Raw genomic sequence first — 17,564 nt, 5'->3', positions numbered from 1 at the left:
ATCTGGGTCACGTTACATTTTCTTCAAAAGGTATCTTTTGCTCGTTAGTTTTATATTAGCACAATTTCTAGGAGACAGATTTCATAGTATTGTCTAACCCTATACCCTGTCAGTGACACTCAGCCACAAGCCTGTTCATTCACGGAACACATACATCTTTGAAATGGGTTAGAAAAATGTCTTTCATTTTTTAATAAGGGTCAGTAATTTCTTAAAATAGCTGACCACTGTAGTTTTTTATCAAATATTACTCAAACAATATTATTCAAAACTTAAATTACTCTCTCAGGTGTCTTCCTACAAGGCCTGCAGTTATTAAACCACTCCTAAAGAAGGCTAATTTAGACTCTGCAACAATGAAAAAGTATAGGCCAATATCAAACCTCCCATTTTTAAGTAAAATAATTGAAAAAGCGTTTTTTCAACAGCTGAACAACTTCTTGTCCGTAAATAACTGTTTTGATGTCTTCCAGTCAGGCTTTGGACAGCACCACAGTACTGAAACTGCTCTTGTTAAGGTTTTCAACGACATCCACTTAAACTCAGACAATGGCAGAATTTCAGTCTTAGTATTACTGGATCTCAGTGCTGCATTCAACACGGTCGACCATTACATACGACTAGAAAGACAAAAAATCTGGGTGGGCCTCTCTGGCACAGCACTTAACTGGTTTGAATCCTACTTGAAGGACCGAGAATACTTTGTGTCTGTAGCTAATCACACATCAGAGCTGACTAAAGTGACATGTGGTGTTCCCCAATGTTCAATACTGGGGCCTCTTCTGTTCAACATCTACATGCTTCCATTTGCTCAGATTATGGAAAACAACAAAGTGTGTTATCATAATTATGCAGACGACACACAAATCTATATAACTATATCACCAGGGGACTATAATCCCATACAAGGGCTGGGTAAATGCATTGAACAAATCAACAACTGGATGTGACAGAATTTTCTTCAATTAAACAAAGATAAAAAAAAATAAAACAGAAGTCATTGTTTTTGGTACCAAGGACGAACGATTGAAAGTCAGCGCTCAGCTTCAATCACTGATGTTAAAAACCTCAAAGCCAGAAATCTAGGTGTAGTTATGGATTCAGACCTCAACCTGAACAGCCATATCAAGACAATTACAACATCAGCCTCCTATCACCTGAAGAATATATCAAGGATTAGAGGATTTATGTTTCAACAGGATTTGGAAAAACTTGTCCATTCATTCATCTTCAGTAGACTGGATGACTGTAACGGTGTGTTTACAGCTCGAGTCCTCACTAAGACCAAGAAAGTGGATCACATCGCTCCAGTTCTGAGGTCTTTGGCCTGGCTTCCTGTCCAACAAAGAATTGACTTTAAAGTCCTGCTGTTGGTTTATAAAGCACTGAATGGTTTAGGGCCAAAATACATCTCTGATGTGCTGCTACCTTATGAACCATCCTTACCCCTTAGGTGGTCTGGGACTGGTCTACTTCCTGTTCCCAGAGTCACAACTAAACATGGAGAAGCAGCGTTCAGTTGTTCTGCTCCACATATCTGGAACAAAGTCCAGAAAGCTGCAGGTCTGCTGAGACCCTCAGCTCCTTTAAATCAAGACTGAAGACTTTTCTGTTTGCTGCCTTTAATTGAACCTGATTCAAGGATATTAATCAATTTCTGCATTTTACTACTGTATTTTATTTCTTACACTGCTTTTTAGTGTTTTAATCAATATTCTTAATTGTTTTTAAATCTCCTTTTCTTCTGCCTTATGTTTTGATGTTTTTAATAGTTTTATGTGAAGTACTTTGAATTGCCTTGTTGTTGAAATGTGCTATACAAATAAACTTGCCTTGCTTTGCCTTCAGAAAGAAATAAAGTTAATAGCTGACAATTTTCAACGGCTAGTGAGTATTTACAGTATTTACATCATCATCAACAGTGTGACTCATTGAGGATTTTTTTATAACAATTGAGCTCTATGGCAAACAGGAATTAATTATATCAGGCTTTGGATACACAGACAATACTTGTTTGTAGGATCCATTCACTGCTGTTTATGGTCTTTTCATGAGATTTGTTGACAATAAGGAAAATATAGAAAATAACCAGACTTATCCATTAACACCAGGGAGCACAAAAGCTAGACTCCTCAGCTGTCACCAGTTAAACAATGGCCTGGTATGAGGTGACCTTTCAAGATATGTGGTTATCTGCTGAATGTAGCATTAACTAGTTTTATTGCCCTGTTGTAGTTAAAATATATAGTATAAACCAATGCCAGCTGCTCACCAACCAGTGTTGAACTCCACATGTGCATCGAACAGAGCAACGACGGGAGCGGAGGCTGCCCTCCATCCGCTGACTCTGGATCTGATCAGTCCTTCCTGCTTGTCATGGCGGACCATCTTGATGAATCCCGGGCCGTACTGAATGTTGGTCTCCTCTACAAATCTCTGCAGGTGCTCTTTCAGCTCCACTAGAGAGAAAGTGACACACACAAATACTCTTGGATGTTAAAGAAAACTCACTGACGCCTTTTAGAGCATCGATCTTATCGACAAAACTCCACAGAAACTCCCTCAGCTCCACAGGACCAAGGAAAAGCAATCTGGGTTTTTCTTGTTCCGATGTGAGGGTCCTGGGACAGAGGATATCACATGTGTACAGATTGTAAAGCCCTCTGAGGCAAATTTGTGATTTATGATTTTGGGCTATAAAAAAGATTGAATTGAATTGAGTGTATATGTGTGTGTAGGTGTGTGTGTGTGTGTGTGTGTGTGTGTGTGTGTGTGTGTGTGTGTGTGTGTGTGTGTGCAACAAATGCTTGTGTGTTGGTGTGTGTTAACAATTTAGCCAAATTTCTATTAAAAACATGCAGGACGATAATTCAGTTTTTACAAGAAGTTTACAACATGTGTTTTGCCCATCCCGCCTACTGGCTGATAGCACTTTACTAACACATTTAATTTTGCTGTGGACACTCAGGGTATTAGCAATATGTTGCAACAATAACACACATACACATATCATGAACTCCTTGGCAGAGCATAGGATACACAACAATTAAACGAAATATGCCCATATTGAATAGACAAACATGGTGAATTGACATTAACACGTAGTCTAGAAATAGTGTGGCAGCAGAGAGTGGTGTGGCAGCAAGGGTGCGGTGCTGGCCAGACTGTTCACAAATAGATTGACCAAGACAACCTATTCTCACTCCCAGCTCATCAAATGCCACCACTTTGTCAGTGCCCCTCAGATCAACTCACGGCCCCCTTTAGCAACTTTATACGACCCATGATCCTTTCAACTAACTCCAATGTAAACCCTTGAACCAAATGAAATAGTTTTCCTAATTTGGTGAGGAATAAGTTGCCTACACAGAGCCCAGACCTCAACCCTGAACTGTGACAGGCCTTATCGCCATTGTATCTGATGTAGTGTATGGTGACTTCAATTTTCACTCTGATTTCTGAGTCAGAAAACAGCTAATCTCTACAAACAGATTATGCACTCACATGTACTGTAGAATCTGTAGGCAATTTGACAATATTTTGGCATTGGCGGGGTTCTGGTTTTCGACTAGTATTGATCAATCACGTTCAAGAAAGCTTTGGTTGAATGCAGGTAAACAGGCCACATGGAGAGTTTCAAAAGTGGAACTCATTGGCAGAAATTGAATCTGGGAACCCACCGGCTATTGTCTGATGACGATTTAGCTTTTTATTGGTTGAAAATTAGTTTTTTGGAAACTGGCTACTTGTGAAATCATACCTCATATGAGGTCATACATGTCCTTTCTCAACTCCGACTCCAGTCTTGTAGCTCAAGTTGCTAATTGGACAGTAAACAAGGACCAGCGCACAGAAAAATGTCTTACTACACGGGAACCCCATAAATACAGCCCCTTGCCCCCAAAGGCTTGTCCATTGTTAGACTGAAAGCCATTGGGTTTCGAGATTGGAAAACAGCCTACAAAGACTCAAAGAGAGGACAGGACGTGTTAGTGACAAAGCCCAATGTTTCAACAGGATGGGTCTCTAACTGACCTGAACTGTAACTAACCACACATTCCAGAATATCACACACACAAACACAGTGTGAGAGTGTGTCTGGAACACAGATAGGAATCAAAGGACGAAGAGGTTTAATACATTAAGTGTACATTAATTGATGTGTTATACTAATGTTACTTACAGTATGACAATAGGGAGCTTTGTTTTAACATACTAATTTTAATCCAGGTACCACAGAAATTGAACAAACAGGAACTGTTCAGACAGATCTCTTAATCTAGCTACAAAGACTTTCTGCGGAGATTGAAATTAGGGGAATGGGAAATTATAACCAGCTATATATAGTTATATATAGAAAAATAATGCAAGCTCAAATGCAGTGGCGGGCCGTGCATTTTATACCTGGGCCTTCTGTGCTGTCCTACTACACTTGAGCCAGCTCCTATTAAGCTCATTATGATACCACAGCTACGGTTATTTGTTTCTAGGGGTGTAACAATACATGTATTAGTATTAATCCGTTCTGTACAAGGCTTACGAACTGAACAATACGTTTGAATAATACTAGTGCATTTGGAAAATGCAGAAGCTTAAATTGTGGGAAATATAATGTTTTCGGTGGACTGCGCTCACGTAACAGACAATGGGCTGTGTAACCTTTTGAACCCGGAACAATAACAAAAAACAGCTGAGGCCCCGCACATGTGTTCAGGGAGGCTAAGCTAAACTAGCTTAGCGGGGAAACAACAGCCCGAACGGATAACCCTGCGCATGACGGGATGCTTCGTAATTAACGGACAATGCATATAGTCCAAATCAATGTAATTAACACAATGACAAGACCAAACTCACAAGAACCAGTCACATATATTTATGACAACAAAGCAACAAATCAATCACTGCAGCGCTAGAGCACGAGCCATTCATATTATTCATAAAAACGACACGATAGACAAATGAACACAGTAGTAACGCTACAACAAGCAGTTGACTTACCAAAGCTGCTGTTCACTTAAAGACAAAGTCCATCCTCCTTTCTTTGTTAACAAAGTCAGTAACTCACAAATCCATTTATCCTCCTCCTGCAGCCATTGAGTGTTAAAAAAAGAATCTACACCAAGCAAAACACAAAAAGTCATAATTTCTCTTATATATGTTTCAACCTGAACTCTTACTAAACACTAAGATCTGCTAGCTAGCTCTCTGTTTGACAAAAGTCACGCTGGCCCACTGACCAATCACGGCGCACGTTAATGCAGACGTACTTAGCAGGCTACCTCGATACCACTGTCACGTCAAAGAATACGCCCAACATGTCAAACTAAAGATCTGATTGGTTGAAGACTATGACAATCAACAATCATTCCTATTTAGTTAATCTGCAAAGGCTCTCTAGCGGGCATTGGGCCTCTCTCCTTACATAGAGACATAGGGGCTGAATCTGATTGGATAAAAGCTCTCCTTAAAACAAGCTGTGCTGGAAGCAGAGCAACAGAGGAAGACAGGAGCTGTGCAATAAGAAAATAAGCTAATGGGAAAAATAATTAGAATACATGTAGTGTATTTATGAAAAATTATTAAATTCTAAAATAGCTATAATTCTGTGATTCTGTTTAGGCCAACAGAGAAGGCTTTGCTGGCCCTGACGGCCCGCCACTGATATATATAATGGTTGAGCTAACTACCTCAGACATGTGTACATAACGCAATCTCTATTGTCTGTTGTCATTTTGTAGTCTCGCAAGACATGGTCACGTGCAAAACTACCCCTCCATTTTGATCGTTCGATCTATCTTCACTTGTAGTCCCACATGACGTGTCATGTTTTAGATTGCATCTGCCATTGTCTGAGCTGTTTTCTCACCTCTTCCCCCCCACACACACACTCTCTCTCACCACAGATTTGTTTATTGATTTTAGTGCCCCGTTATTATTAATAAATGTTAATAATCTTATTGACATTATTAATTCTATTGATGTCAATAATTTAGTTTTCATATTTGCTGATAACTCAAACACGCTCCTTTTTGTTCCCAACACTGGCTATAAACCAAAGTCTTGTACAACTTTAAATGTTGACCTGATTTTGACACACAAGTTAATGAATTACCAAAGTCACCAACAATTGTTGATATTTTTAAGTCTGGACCAAAGACATGGAACAACCAACTTACTGATTGAACAAAAGACTGGGAATGTTCAATCTGTAAAAAGATTATAAATAGCTAAACATTGTGTTGCTATGGAAACAGTTAATGTGAGAGGTCTATAGATTTCATATTAAAACCAAAAACGGTATTCTGTCAGATAATCAACCCACAGAAGTGGGTCGCTACATATACATGCTTATATTGAGTTTTAGCATTGTGGGTTTTTCCGTGTGTTGCTTCTGTCTCTCACCATGAGTGAGTTTCATATATGCCTTGCACACATTTGGGTAGACAGACAGACAGACAGACAGACAGACAGAAACGCTGTCACTCACACAGACTAACCACAGGGGAACAGTGAACATCTGCAGTTCCTTGTTGTGATTTCTCTTTGTTGTAATCCTGCTCCTGTCTTCCCTTCTCTATTCATTATTACTATAGTTTTCCTTTAATGAGCCACAGTTTGCCACTGACCTGGAAGAAAGATGGGCTCATTTAAAATTGGAGTTAGGAGTGTTTGAAGAGCACCTTATTTTGTTACATGTACATGTGAGAATACTTGCAAACATTTAACAAAATAAAGTCATTAAATCAAGCGCTCCTCTGGTTACCCAATACATTTTCAAAAGTCTGGTCGACACTGTAAAATATGTTTTCACTCAAACATAGCTAACTGTGAGAAACTGAGACCTTCTTTGACTTCCATCCCTTAAAACAACACCATATGACAACTACTGGCCTCCATCTCAGCAAGGAGGATGGTTAGAAGATCAAGAGTGGGAAATAGATTAATGCCTTCTCACTATCTTAAGAAATCTAATTGTATTAGAATACCAAAGTACAACCTAATTTTTCTTCAATTGTGATGGTTATAATGATAAAGAGCAATGAACCTACCTCAGTCCAACCCAAGATGTTATTGTCAGGTCTGGGAGGAGAATACTATGCAACATACCACAGTTCACTTTATATAGTTCTGGGAAATCCCTCAGAGTACCCCTACATAGACATAACTGAATATATAATATGCTTTATACAATCTTGTCCTTTAGCATGAGCATATTTAGGTAATATTTAGGTAAAAAAAACAAGATATACGTACATAACATATAGTCACGTGCGGTTCATTATTGCCACTGGAGGGGGCCGTCCCTCCTGCAATTCCAATTGTGGAATATATATTTCAGATGTTGGCTTGTTTGCTAACCCAACATGAAATAGTGCTGTAACTAATCGTTTTTTAAATTATTTATTTGTATTAAACATGTATTGGTTGATTTGTCGAAAAAATAATAATGTTCGCAAAAGTGAAAAATTCTCTTTAAATTTTCCCTGAATCAACGGTGACATTTGTCTGACCGGTCCAAAACAAGGTTACAATATTAAAACTCTAGTTCTATTAGCACAGGCTGATCCTTGTAATTGACCCTCTAGGTAGAGGGTTCAGCCTGTGCCTGTGCTTATACAGCTAGGGTTACAATATTGTAAGCTTCATTCTTCCTCACACAGGCTCCACGCTCTGCTGGACTCTATCAGCCTGTTCTCATTCCCAACTCGTTAAATACACATGCTTTGTCAAGCCCTTCTGCATCTGATAACGCACAAGGCACCCAGAGGACCCACAAGTCCTACACCCTATACAGCAAGTGGCTTGATAAAAAATTATCAAAATTATTGTTGATTAATTAATACTAGTCAACTAAACTATATTAAATTACACTAAGCCACACTAGCTGCCCTGTGAGGCTATAATGCCCATTATTAAAACAACTACATTCTTGAATGAAAACATTTTTGCTTTTTGTTATGCTTGTGTGTGTTTGTGTTCAGCTCAGACTCGGATTGAACTCAGAACTCACCAGAATCTCTGGTTCTTTTGAAGACTTCTAGTCTTGTCTCTGTAAGCTTAGGAGGCAGACACATTTTTTCTCAAGTGGAAATATTTTGAACTCAGATAACTCTCCACATCAATTTGCAAAATCCCAGGCAAGATCATGTTTAGTCTTGTCTTTCCCCTGACTTGTATGCAAACATTAAGCCTTTTAAAGTCATTGGAATTCTACCTGAATGTCTATTGTACCCTTTGAGGCTGTGCTTTGTCGTAAAGTAGAATGGGAGCCAGAGCTTCAGCTACTAAGCTCCTCTCCAGTGGAAGCAGCTCTTAGTTTCAGTCTGGAAGTCGGACACCACATTTAAGAGTAGGCTCTTAAAGCGCTATCGAAGACTTTCCTCTTCAGTAACGCTTATGGCTGGCTCAGGCTGGCTCAGGCTGGCCTTGGACCAGTTTCTATCCATTAAATGTTTTCTTTTCTTAATACTGTTGCTCATGGGGGGAATGTTGGGTCACTGTCAATGACAGACTATGGTTTAGACCTGCTTCACATAAAAAGTGTCTTGAGACTCTTGATTGAGGAAATATTAATGAAATTGACTTTGAGCTGTATGCTACTGTCAGCAACATGCTCAACAATGACAAAGTTAACATGATAGTGTTTAGCAGGTAAAATGTTTATGACGTTCACTATCCTAGTTTCGGCAAGGCAATGTTATTTATATGGCACATTTCAAAGAGCCGAACATGAGAAAGTGCAAGCATATACAAGTTAAAATATAATAAAACAAGTTCAAAATACAAGAATAGAAGTTACAGTGCAGTGTAAGAAATGATTTAGTAAAAGGCAGCCATGATTTAAAATAAGTAACAGATGCAGCTGACCTGCAGTTTTCTGGGAGTATGTTCCAGATATATAGTGCAGAAAGACTGAACACTGCTTCTCCATGTTTAGTTTTGACTCTGAGGATCGCAAGCTCCAAGATGAGAAATATATTTTAGCCACATTTAATACTTTATAAACCAACAACTTTGACCGAACCAGGGTAAAAACCTCAGAACTAGACTGATCTGATCCACTTGGTCTTGGTAAGGACTCGAGCAGCAGTGTTCTGAATCAGCTGCAGCTGTCTAACCTATTTTGAAGGGAGACCTGTGAAGACACTGCTACAGTTGTTGAATCTGCTGTAGATAAATACATGGACAAGTTTTTCCAAATCCTGCAGAGACATAGTTTAGTCCTTGATTTATTCTTAAGGTGGTAGTAGGCTGACTTTGTGGCTGTTGAAATTCAGGTTTGAGTCCATGACTACACTTAGATTTGTAACTTGGATTGCGGATTTTAACATTTCCGATAAAAGTTGAGCGCTGACTTTAAATTGTCTTTGTATAATTTAAGAAATCCTGGCACATCTAACCATTTGATTTATTCAATGCATTTACTCAGTGCTTGAATTGGACCACAGTCCCCTGGTGATATGGTCATGTAAATATGAATGATCTGCATTATTATAGACTTATTTTGTTGTTTTCCTTAATCTGAGCCAGTGGAAGCATGTTGATGTTAAACACAAAGGCGCCAGAATGGAGCCTTGGCAATCTCTGATGTCACATTTGTCCAGTCAGATGTGTAACTACTTATAGACAAAAAGTAGTCCCTGTCCTTAAAGTAGGATTCAAACCAGTTTACTACTGTGCCAGAAACTCCCACCTAGTTTTCCAGTCAGACTAGTAATGGTTAATTGTAAATGCACTGTAATTATATAGTGCTTTTCTAGTCTAAGTGATCACTCAAAGAACGTGACAAAAAAAATCAGCATTCACCCATTAACACACACACATTCATAAACTGGTGGCAGAGGTGTCAAAAGGTGCCAACCTGCTCATCAGAAGCGAAAAACATTCATCCACACTCACATGGCTCAGCCATCAGGAGCAATTTGAGGTTCAATGTCTTGCCCAAGGCCACTTTGACATGTAGGCTGCAGGGGCCGGGGAATGAACTCCTAATCTACCAAATAGTTGACAACCGCCACCGACGCCCATTATATGTTGTAGTTAACTGTGTCGATGCAGCACTGACATCTAATAATACTAAAACTAAAATTCTGCCACTGTCTTTGTTTAAGTGGATGCCATTAACAAGAGCCGTCTCAGTGCTGTGGTGTGGCTGATTGGAAGACATCAGTTGTGAATTGCCAAAAAGTTGTTCAGCTGTCGAAAACTGTTTTACTTTAACTTTTAATATCGGTTTATTGTTCATTAGTGAAGTGCCAGATTAGTTTTCAGGGCATGTTGGAAGATGCCTGAGAGAAAAGAAGAAAAATGATTTGAAGCCATGTCATTTCAAACATTTTGTCACAGTCCCTCCTCTGTGACACCTGCTGCCTGTCTGGTGTGAGTGTGTTTTTGTTATTTTGTCTGGCCAGTGCCCTTCCCCCAGCCTCTGTCTCTTTCTTTAACAGCTAGTAAATATCTGGGATCAGCACTTCTGCTTGTCATCAAGTAATCAAGTAATCCCTACAAGAACCTGCACCAACTGTAGCAAACTCACCCGACCTGGACCGTCCACCAGGTGGTATCCACTCAAGGAGCCCCTCGGCCCAAACACTGTGGGACATAATTCATGGCCTTTGCGAGCTCTCTGGGAATGTGTCAAGGATTCAGGACCAATTAAACCTGCTAGTTTCAATCCTAGTCCACCGTCCACAGCCGCTCCCACACCTGTTAGAGAGCCATGAGTCTCTCCACCTGAATGGTTTAATGGAACTCCGGGGTTATGTCCCTCTTTTCTAAATTAATGTGAACTTGTTTTCGAAACAGCAACCCTGGTCCCCATTTATTAATGGTCCAAGGATATCTATCCTTATGAGCCTTCGGGGAAAGGTCCTGGCCTGTGCCACAGCAGTGTGGGAGAAGTAGCCCTCAGTAACCATTTCATACTCAGCTTTCACTTTGGTGATGCTGCCTATCTTACAAGTATACAAGTGTGGTTTTGTTATTTGTCCCTGTGTCCTTGAAGGTGTCACAGGAACGCGGGTGTGGCAGAGTACTGGATGCAGAGCAGCTGGTCCTGGAGCTCCCAGGGAATAAAAGCCCTACTCCAGTGTTGCACTGGTCTCTCCTGGTCACATGGACTTATCCCTGCCAGCGTATGCCCGTTTATGCCTTGGTTTGATCTTCTTTTGTTTCCGCTGACAAAACCCCGCACTTCATTATGCGCACGCATTCACGTTTACATGACTGATGTTACTGACTGACACACTTCCCAATGGTAGCTATTTATTTACCTCATCATAATAAATACCTTTAATTTACCATCACCCATTGTGTCCTTTTCCGTATTTTTCATAGCCCAGGGGCCGGGTTATGACATGGGTCATTCCCCTTCCCCATTCCTTTGTCTCTTTCTCTCACACCTGGTAATCATCTGGAATCAGCATGCCTGCCTATAATCAGGTCCACCCTACAAGAACCTGTACCAAAAGACAGTCTCTAGACATTTGTCTATTTAAATGATGACTCTTTTAGGTCAGCAGCCTGATACCTGGTTTCTTCCAAATAACTCAGAGGATGACACTGTGAACTTATGAGAAACAGATTTAAACAAATTTTGCCTTCAAATTAACATTCATTAATCAGCCAGGTTTAAATATCTGAAAAAGCATTGCAGCTATGCTTTACATGTTGACTCTCACAATTAAAAACAATACTGAGCTGCAGACTGGAGTTTTATGACCCCTACTCTGCATTTCTCGAGTGTGGCTCTCAAAATCACACACGCATACACAAAATTGCACCGAAAACAGCTCCTTGGTGAATGTTTATATCGTAAAAATTAACTGGCGAAGTAAATCAATCTGGGTCCCTCTGGGGTTTTTGTAAGGGGTGCTGCGGGAGTATGGGGTACTGGACCTGTTGCAACGGGCCATCCGGTCTCTGTACGACTGCAGTAGGAGCTATTTTCGTATTCTCGTCAATAAGTCAGACACGTTCCTGGTGGGTGTTGGCTCTTTGTCACCGGTCCTGTTCGTCACTTTCACGGACAGGATATCTAAGCGCAGCCGGGGGGTGGAGAACGTCAGGTTGGGGGGTCTCGGGATCACCTCTCTGCTCTTTGCAGATGATGTGGTCCTGTTGGCCTCCTCGGATCATGACCTCCAGCATTCACTGGGGCGGTTTGCAGCCGAATGTGAAGCAGCGGGGATGAGAATTAGCACCTCCAAATCTGAGGCCATGGTGCTCTTCTGGAATCCGGTGGATTGCTCCCTCCAGGTGGGGACGGAGTGCCTACCGCAAGCGAAGGAGTTCAAGTATCTCGGCGTCTTGTTCACGAGTGAGGGTAAGATGGAGTGGGAGATCAGTGCGCATGCAGCAGTAAAGCAGGCACTGCACCGGACCGTCTTGGTGAAGAGGGAGCTTCGCCTTCTGGCTCTGCTCTCAATTTACCGGTCGGTCTACGTTCCGACCCTCACCTATGGTCACAAAATCTGGGTCGTGACCGAAAGAAGGTGGGTTGCGGCTAGGTTGCGGCAAGGTTGCGGCAAGGTTGCGGCTACAAGCGGCCAAAATGAGTTTCCTCCGTAGGATGGCCGGGCTCAGCCTTAGAGATAGGGTGAGGAGCTCGGACATCAGGAGGGAACTTGAAGTTGAGTCGCTACTCCGAAAGGAGTCAGCTGAGCTGGTTCGGGCATCTAATCAGGATGCCTCCTGGGCGCCTCCCACTGGAGTTTTCTGGGCACGTCCAACTGGGAGGAGACCCCGGGGAAGACCCAGAACACACTGGAGGGATTACATCTCCCAGCTGGCCTGGGAACGCCTCGGGATCCCCCAGAATGAGTTGGAAAATGTTGAGGCGAGAGGGAAGTCTGGGTCAGCCTGCTTGGCCTGCTGCCACCGCGACCCGACCCCGGATAAGCGGAGGAAAATGGATGGATGAATGGAGTAAATCAATGCGTCCAAAAAGTTTGAGAGATGCGCTCCAGATCCGCTCCAGATAATAAGAGAATAATGGAGAAACCAAATTCTTTGGAGAAACCATGAATCCAGCGCTGTTAGCAGCAACTTTAAGGCTTGGTAAATAAAAATTAACTTACTGCAACTTCACATATCATCAGTCTGCCAATGACTTGGAATATCACAATATATGGTAAATGGACTGTACTTGTATAGTTCTTTTCTAGTCTTCCGGCCACTCAAAGTGCTTTAACACTACATGTCATCATTCACCAATTCACATTCATTCATACACTGATGGCAGGAGCTACCATGCAAGGTGCCACCTGCCCATTAGGACTCTAACTAATCATTCATACCTATTGACACACTGCAGGCACAGCTTGCAGGAGCAATTTGGGGTTAAGTGTCTTGCCGAAGGACACATCGACACGGAATAGCAAACTGCTGATCCTCTGATTGAAGGACGACCCTGCTCTACCACTGAGCCAGTCTCCCATCAACATATGATCATATCAATATTAATATTCTGAATCTAGTGCTAATTCTCACACAAATTGCTATACTGTGGCAAAGACATGGACCCCTATTACCACCAACCAGGGAAATAAAAAAATGCAGGCAGGGGAATGGCTCCAAAAAAAAGGTACTGAATGTGATGAATGTATCCAGTAAACTGCTTTACTGCTATGAGTAAATGTCTGTCCTTTGTTCCTGCTACACATTGCAAAGACGATGACAGCATTGTGGATTTCAGACTTTAAGGTTAAAAGAGTTTTACTGTGGCAATGACAAAGCTGCTTTCAACTCTACTATTGCTGTCATTCAAGGTAATGGGGCCCCAGGGGACTCAGAAGTGGTTGCTGAACAACCTAGGAATAGTTCTACATTCGCTGGATGAACAATAGACTGTTTTGGATCCCGAAGGAGAAGCGACCCCGTAACTCCAGCAACTTTAACCTGCAGGAGGAAGACACACATTCTTCAGAGGAAGAGAAGGACAAATTCTCCTCCCAATAAAGTCAAACTTTGCCGGTCGTAAGGAAGAAAAATTCCTCTGCTGTCGTACGGAGCATTTATCGCCACGCAGCTTGAAGCTCCGGATCCTGGATTTAATGAAGAAATTCGGAGAACCACATCGACCGCTACAAAGTCATCTCAGAGTAAGAGGCTTGTGTCTGGGCAGAGAGAGTTAGAGAGTTAGGTCATAGTGTGTTTGTTACCTTGTTTTGTTTTGTTTTAAGTACTGTTAATGTATTATTGTGTATGTTTACGGACCGCCGAGTGCTGTAATAGTGTTGTGTTTAGATCAGTCACCGCGAGTGACGTTGGTAACTGTAACTTTATCAGTTAAAAGAACAGAACCGCGGCTGGCCGAATCTGAGTTTGCCAGTCAGATTTCGGCTCTTTGATCCTTGGTTCAGCTGTTCGATGCCTAACTCCGCTAGTCTATGTCGATGTGCAAGACACTTAACCCCAAAATGCTAGGCTGTGCCAAATACTACTAACATTAATAGAAAGAAAAATATAGTATAATATATTGTTGCCACCGCCAGATAAATGACCAATTTACACACCAACAACAGATAATATATGTATATATATGTAAACTCATTGTCGGCAGAACCTAGAAAATACCAATAGATATACAAAAATCCTAACTTCATGCATGTACATAAATACATATATATCAATAATACCCATCTCTATTCATAAATAAACATTTCAGTCTGTAAATGGTGTAAACAATAGGTCTCTCTTTGGAGAAGTTCCTTCTCCCTATCTCCTCCCCTCAACAATGGCCATAAAAGCCTCAACAACCATGAACCGTAGGCTACAAACTCTGCCACCAGCAGAACTAAAGTGTCTGGCTACAGGAGACTTCTCAGCCCTCTTTCTGATGATACTCTTATGCTCAGAAATCCTAATCCTCAATTCTGTTTTTGTCTTGCCCACAATGAAATTTCAATAGTATACTTTAATACTAGATATGTGGTCATACATGTGATTCTATCCCTGACATTATTTTTGTTGAAAATGATTCTTTTGGATAATGGCATTACAATTCACACAGTTTAAGTGAGGAAATTTGCCTGAGAAAGGGATCTTAAAAAAATGTATCGGCCTAACATATACTGTAGATCTGTCTTGAGAGGTCTGTTTGGCCAGCCACGCAGCGGCTGGACTTTGGAAGTAGGAAAACCGACACCGAGATTATGTGCAAACCAACCAGGTGTTTATTTCACCGACACAAAACAAAGACATGGCACAGCTCTTTACACGTTGGACCACGGGCAGCATGTGGTCCTGGCAGCGACACACTAGATTTCATATGGCAGCCTTATATAGTCTGCCACTAACGAGGACCTCAACCCCACTACCAGATAGGTAACTATGCCTCTCACCTGACAACACAATTACCTAAACTATCACAATACATTAAAATGGATCCCATCAATCATCTGTATGATCTCTATTGTGGTTACACATCACAATAGAGATCATATAAGGCTCAAATAGGCAATTCAATTTCGCTGTCACCCCTCTACTAATTAACGCATAGTACCTCCCGGAACTATAAAATGGGGCTCATGTACCCTGGGGACTCTTTTAGGCCGAACCAAACCAATACTGTTTGTATCTCCAGGCCCGACCTTCTACAACTATACCTGAGAACATCAGAACCACAACAGCACAATAAAACATTCAACCCTTAGTGAGTGTGTCTCTTATTGTCTTGAAACAGTCCACAAATGCTTGTAATGGAGAGGGTCTTCATTGTCATCCCATATTATCATATAATTCATTTTGTATGGCTAGTGCTCTTATTTGCGACTCGTCCTATTCTTTTGTGAAATGCATTTTAATTTATTGTTGACTCAATATCAACCTACAGATGACTAATTAAGTAAAAGTGAAACTGGTTCATACACGATGCTGTAGTCATATGATATTCAAGTTGTTCTGACACAATTGTATCTCTTTAAAGTGTACTATAGAGATGTGTGCGTGTCTTGCGTATTTTTGGTGTATTTTCTAGATTTCTACCATTCATTATATGTCATTTATACACACAGTCACACAGTTAATATGTTTATTAATGTGCTGAGCTTATTATAAGATTGTCTGCACTGATGTGTAATTTGTATTTGATGAATCAATTTTTTCAATCCAAGGGAGCTGATTAGGACCCGGTGACCTGTCCGGTGACCTGTCCGGTGTCCGGTATCTCCGTATTAAATTCTTCACTTGGTGGTAATTAAATATATGTTCATGGAAGCATTATCGTGTGTGCGGACTCATTTCTTGCATCATTAGCAATAAACACAAAGTGCAGCCGAAGCTGGTGGGAAAGTCATCGTTTCTTCAGGTATTTGATCATTTACCACAAAGTATTGTACAAATTAAAATTTTTACTCCAGATGAAAAATCAAGTAGTCACCAAAGTTATTATAGTACATCCTTAACATGAAGATCTGCACAATGTTTTAAGGCAATCAATCTCTTTTCAGGATCAAATCACAAAATTGATCGGTTCATTATAGTAATTTGATTAAATGATAGTGAAAATAATCATTACATGCAGCTATATTTTTTCAATTACTGTTGAATTGGTATAAGTTATGATATGGCGATTTGGCCAACAGTGAGACCAAGTAATTCAACGTAATGTCATTGTGACATTAATGGGGGTTTCCATGACTCTGTGACCTTTGATCACAACTTTAAGGCTTCATGGATACAACCCCTGATGTCTGGCTTATTTACTATTCTGGTGGTTATACATAACGATTGGACTTCATCTCCAATTTTGCCCCCATCAAACCTCAGTTGACCCTCTTTTCTCATAATTACACTATCAATCAATTACCTTCATCCCCACCATGCAATCGTCACAGCAAACAAACACAATAAATCATATTTCCTTGAGAAGTGTTACCTTGAACAGTTGTAATGCATTTGGTGGAAATCACTTGAGGTAAATGTTGAATCGATTAATCCCCTGCTTGTTCCGCTAATCAGCATTCAACCCTGTGCAGCCACCATCACTAAACTCTGATATACTGTATTATTGAAGAACAGAGGTGCAGTGAGAGACCCAGAAAATCAGCAGGCAACTGTAGCCGAGATATATTTCTCATAATAGTAATTATAGATTTGGCAGCAGTGAAATATATTCCATACTACGTGACGCAATTATTAATACCAGTCTGCTGCAATACGTTTTAATCTGTTTTCATACACTATTGCTGCAGCTAATGCCTGAACATGTCCTGATCATGTCCACCATCAAATAATAAAAATAGGTACGACATGAAATATAGACAGTCTACGCTGTGTCTCACCTACAGGAGTACTTACTGTAATTATTCAAATCTAGATCTGTGCCCTATAATGTGAGGAAAGACTCTTCATCAATCTGTGTGAATTAAATTGACTCTTTATTTGCCTCTATTTTTTAATATCATTTGGCTGCAGTGTTGTCAGAGCAGTAAACAGCAACTTCAAAAAGGAGGGGATTAACCATTAGCCAATCAACGCCAGGGGCGGGACTTATGCCATTGTCAACCGCTGTCAAGCAGAAGAGAGTTATAATAACAACAATGGAGACCGCAACAGACAAC

At 40.8% G+C, this 17,564-nt stretch overlaps 1 protein-coding gene across 1 annotated transcript in view; it reads right to left on the bottom strand.

Moving 5' to 3' along the window:
* The window catches only part of LOC306698837 (polypeptide N-acetylgalactosaminyltransferase 18-like), a gene marked incomplete at its 3' end in the record, with an annotated part of 185,059 nt that overhangs the window by 74,400 nt on the left and 93,095 nt on the right, over positions 1–17,564 (bottom strand). Inside the window, exon 4 of the mRNA XM_079163323.1 lies at positions 2,273–2,459. Coding sequence (XP_079019449.1) covers positions 2,273–2,459 — 187 coding nt within the window. The remainder of the gene's footprint in view (positions 1–2,272; positions 2,460–17,564) is intronic.

The sequence above is a fragment of the Pholis gunnellus genome (assembly GCF_910591455.1).
Source record: "Pholis gunnellus genome assembly, chromosome: 7".
Lineage (NCBI taxonomy): Eukaryota > Metazoa > Chordata > Actinopteri > Perciformes > Pholidae > Pholis > Pholis gunnellus.
This window is presented reverse-complemented; position numbering and strand designations above follow the sequence as displayed.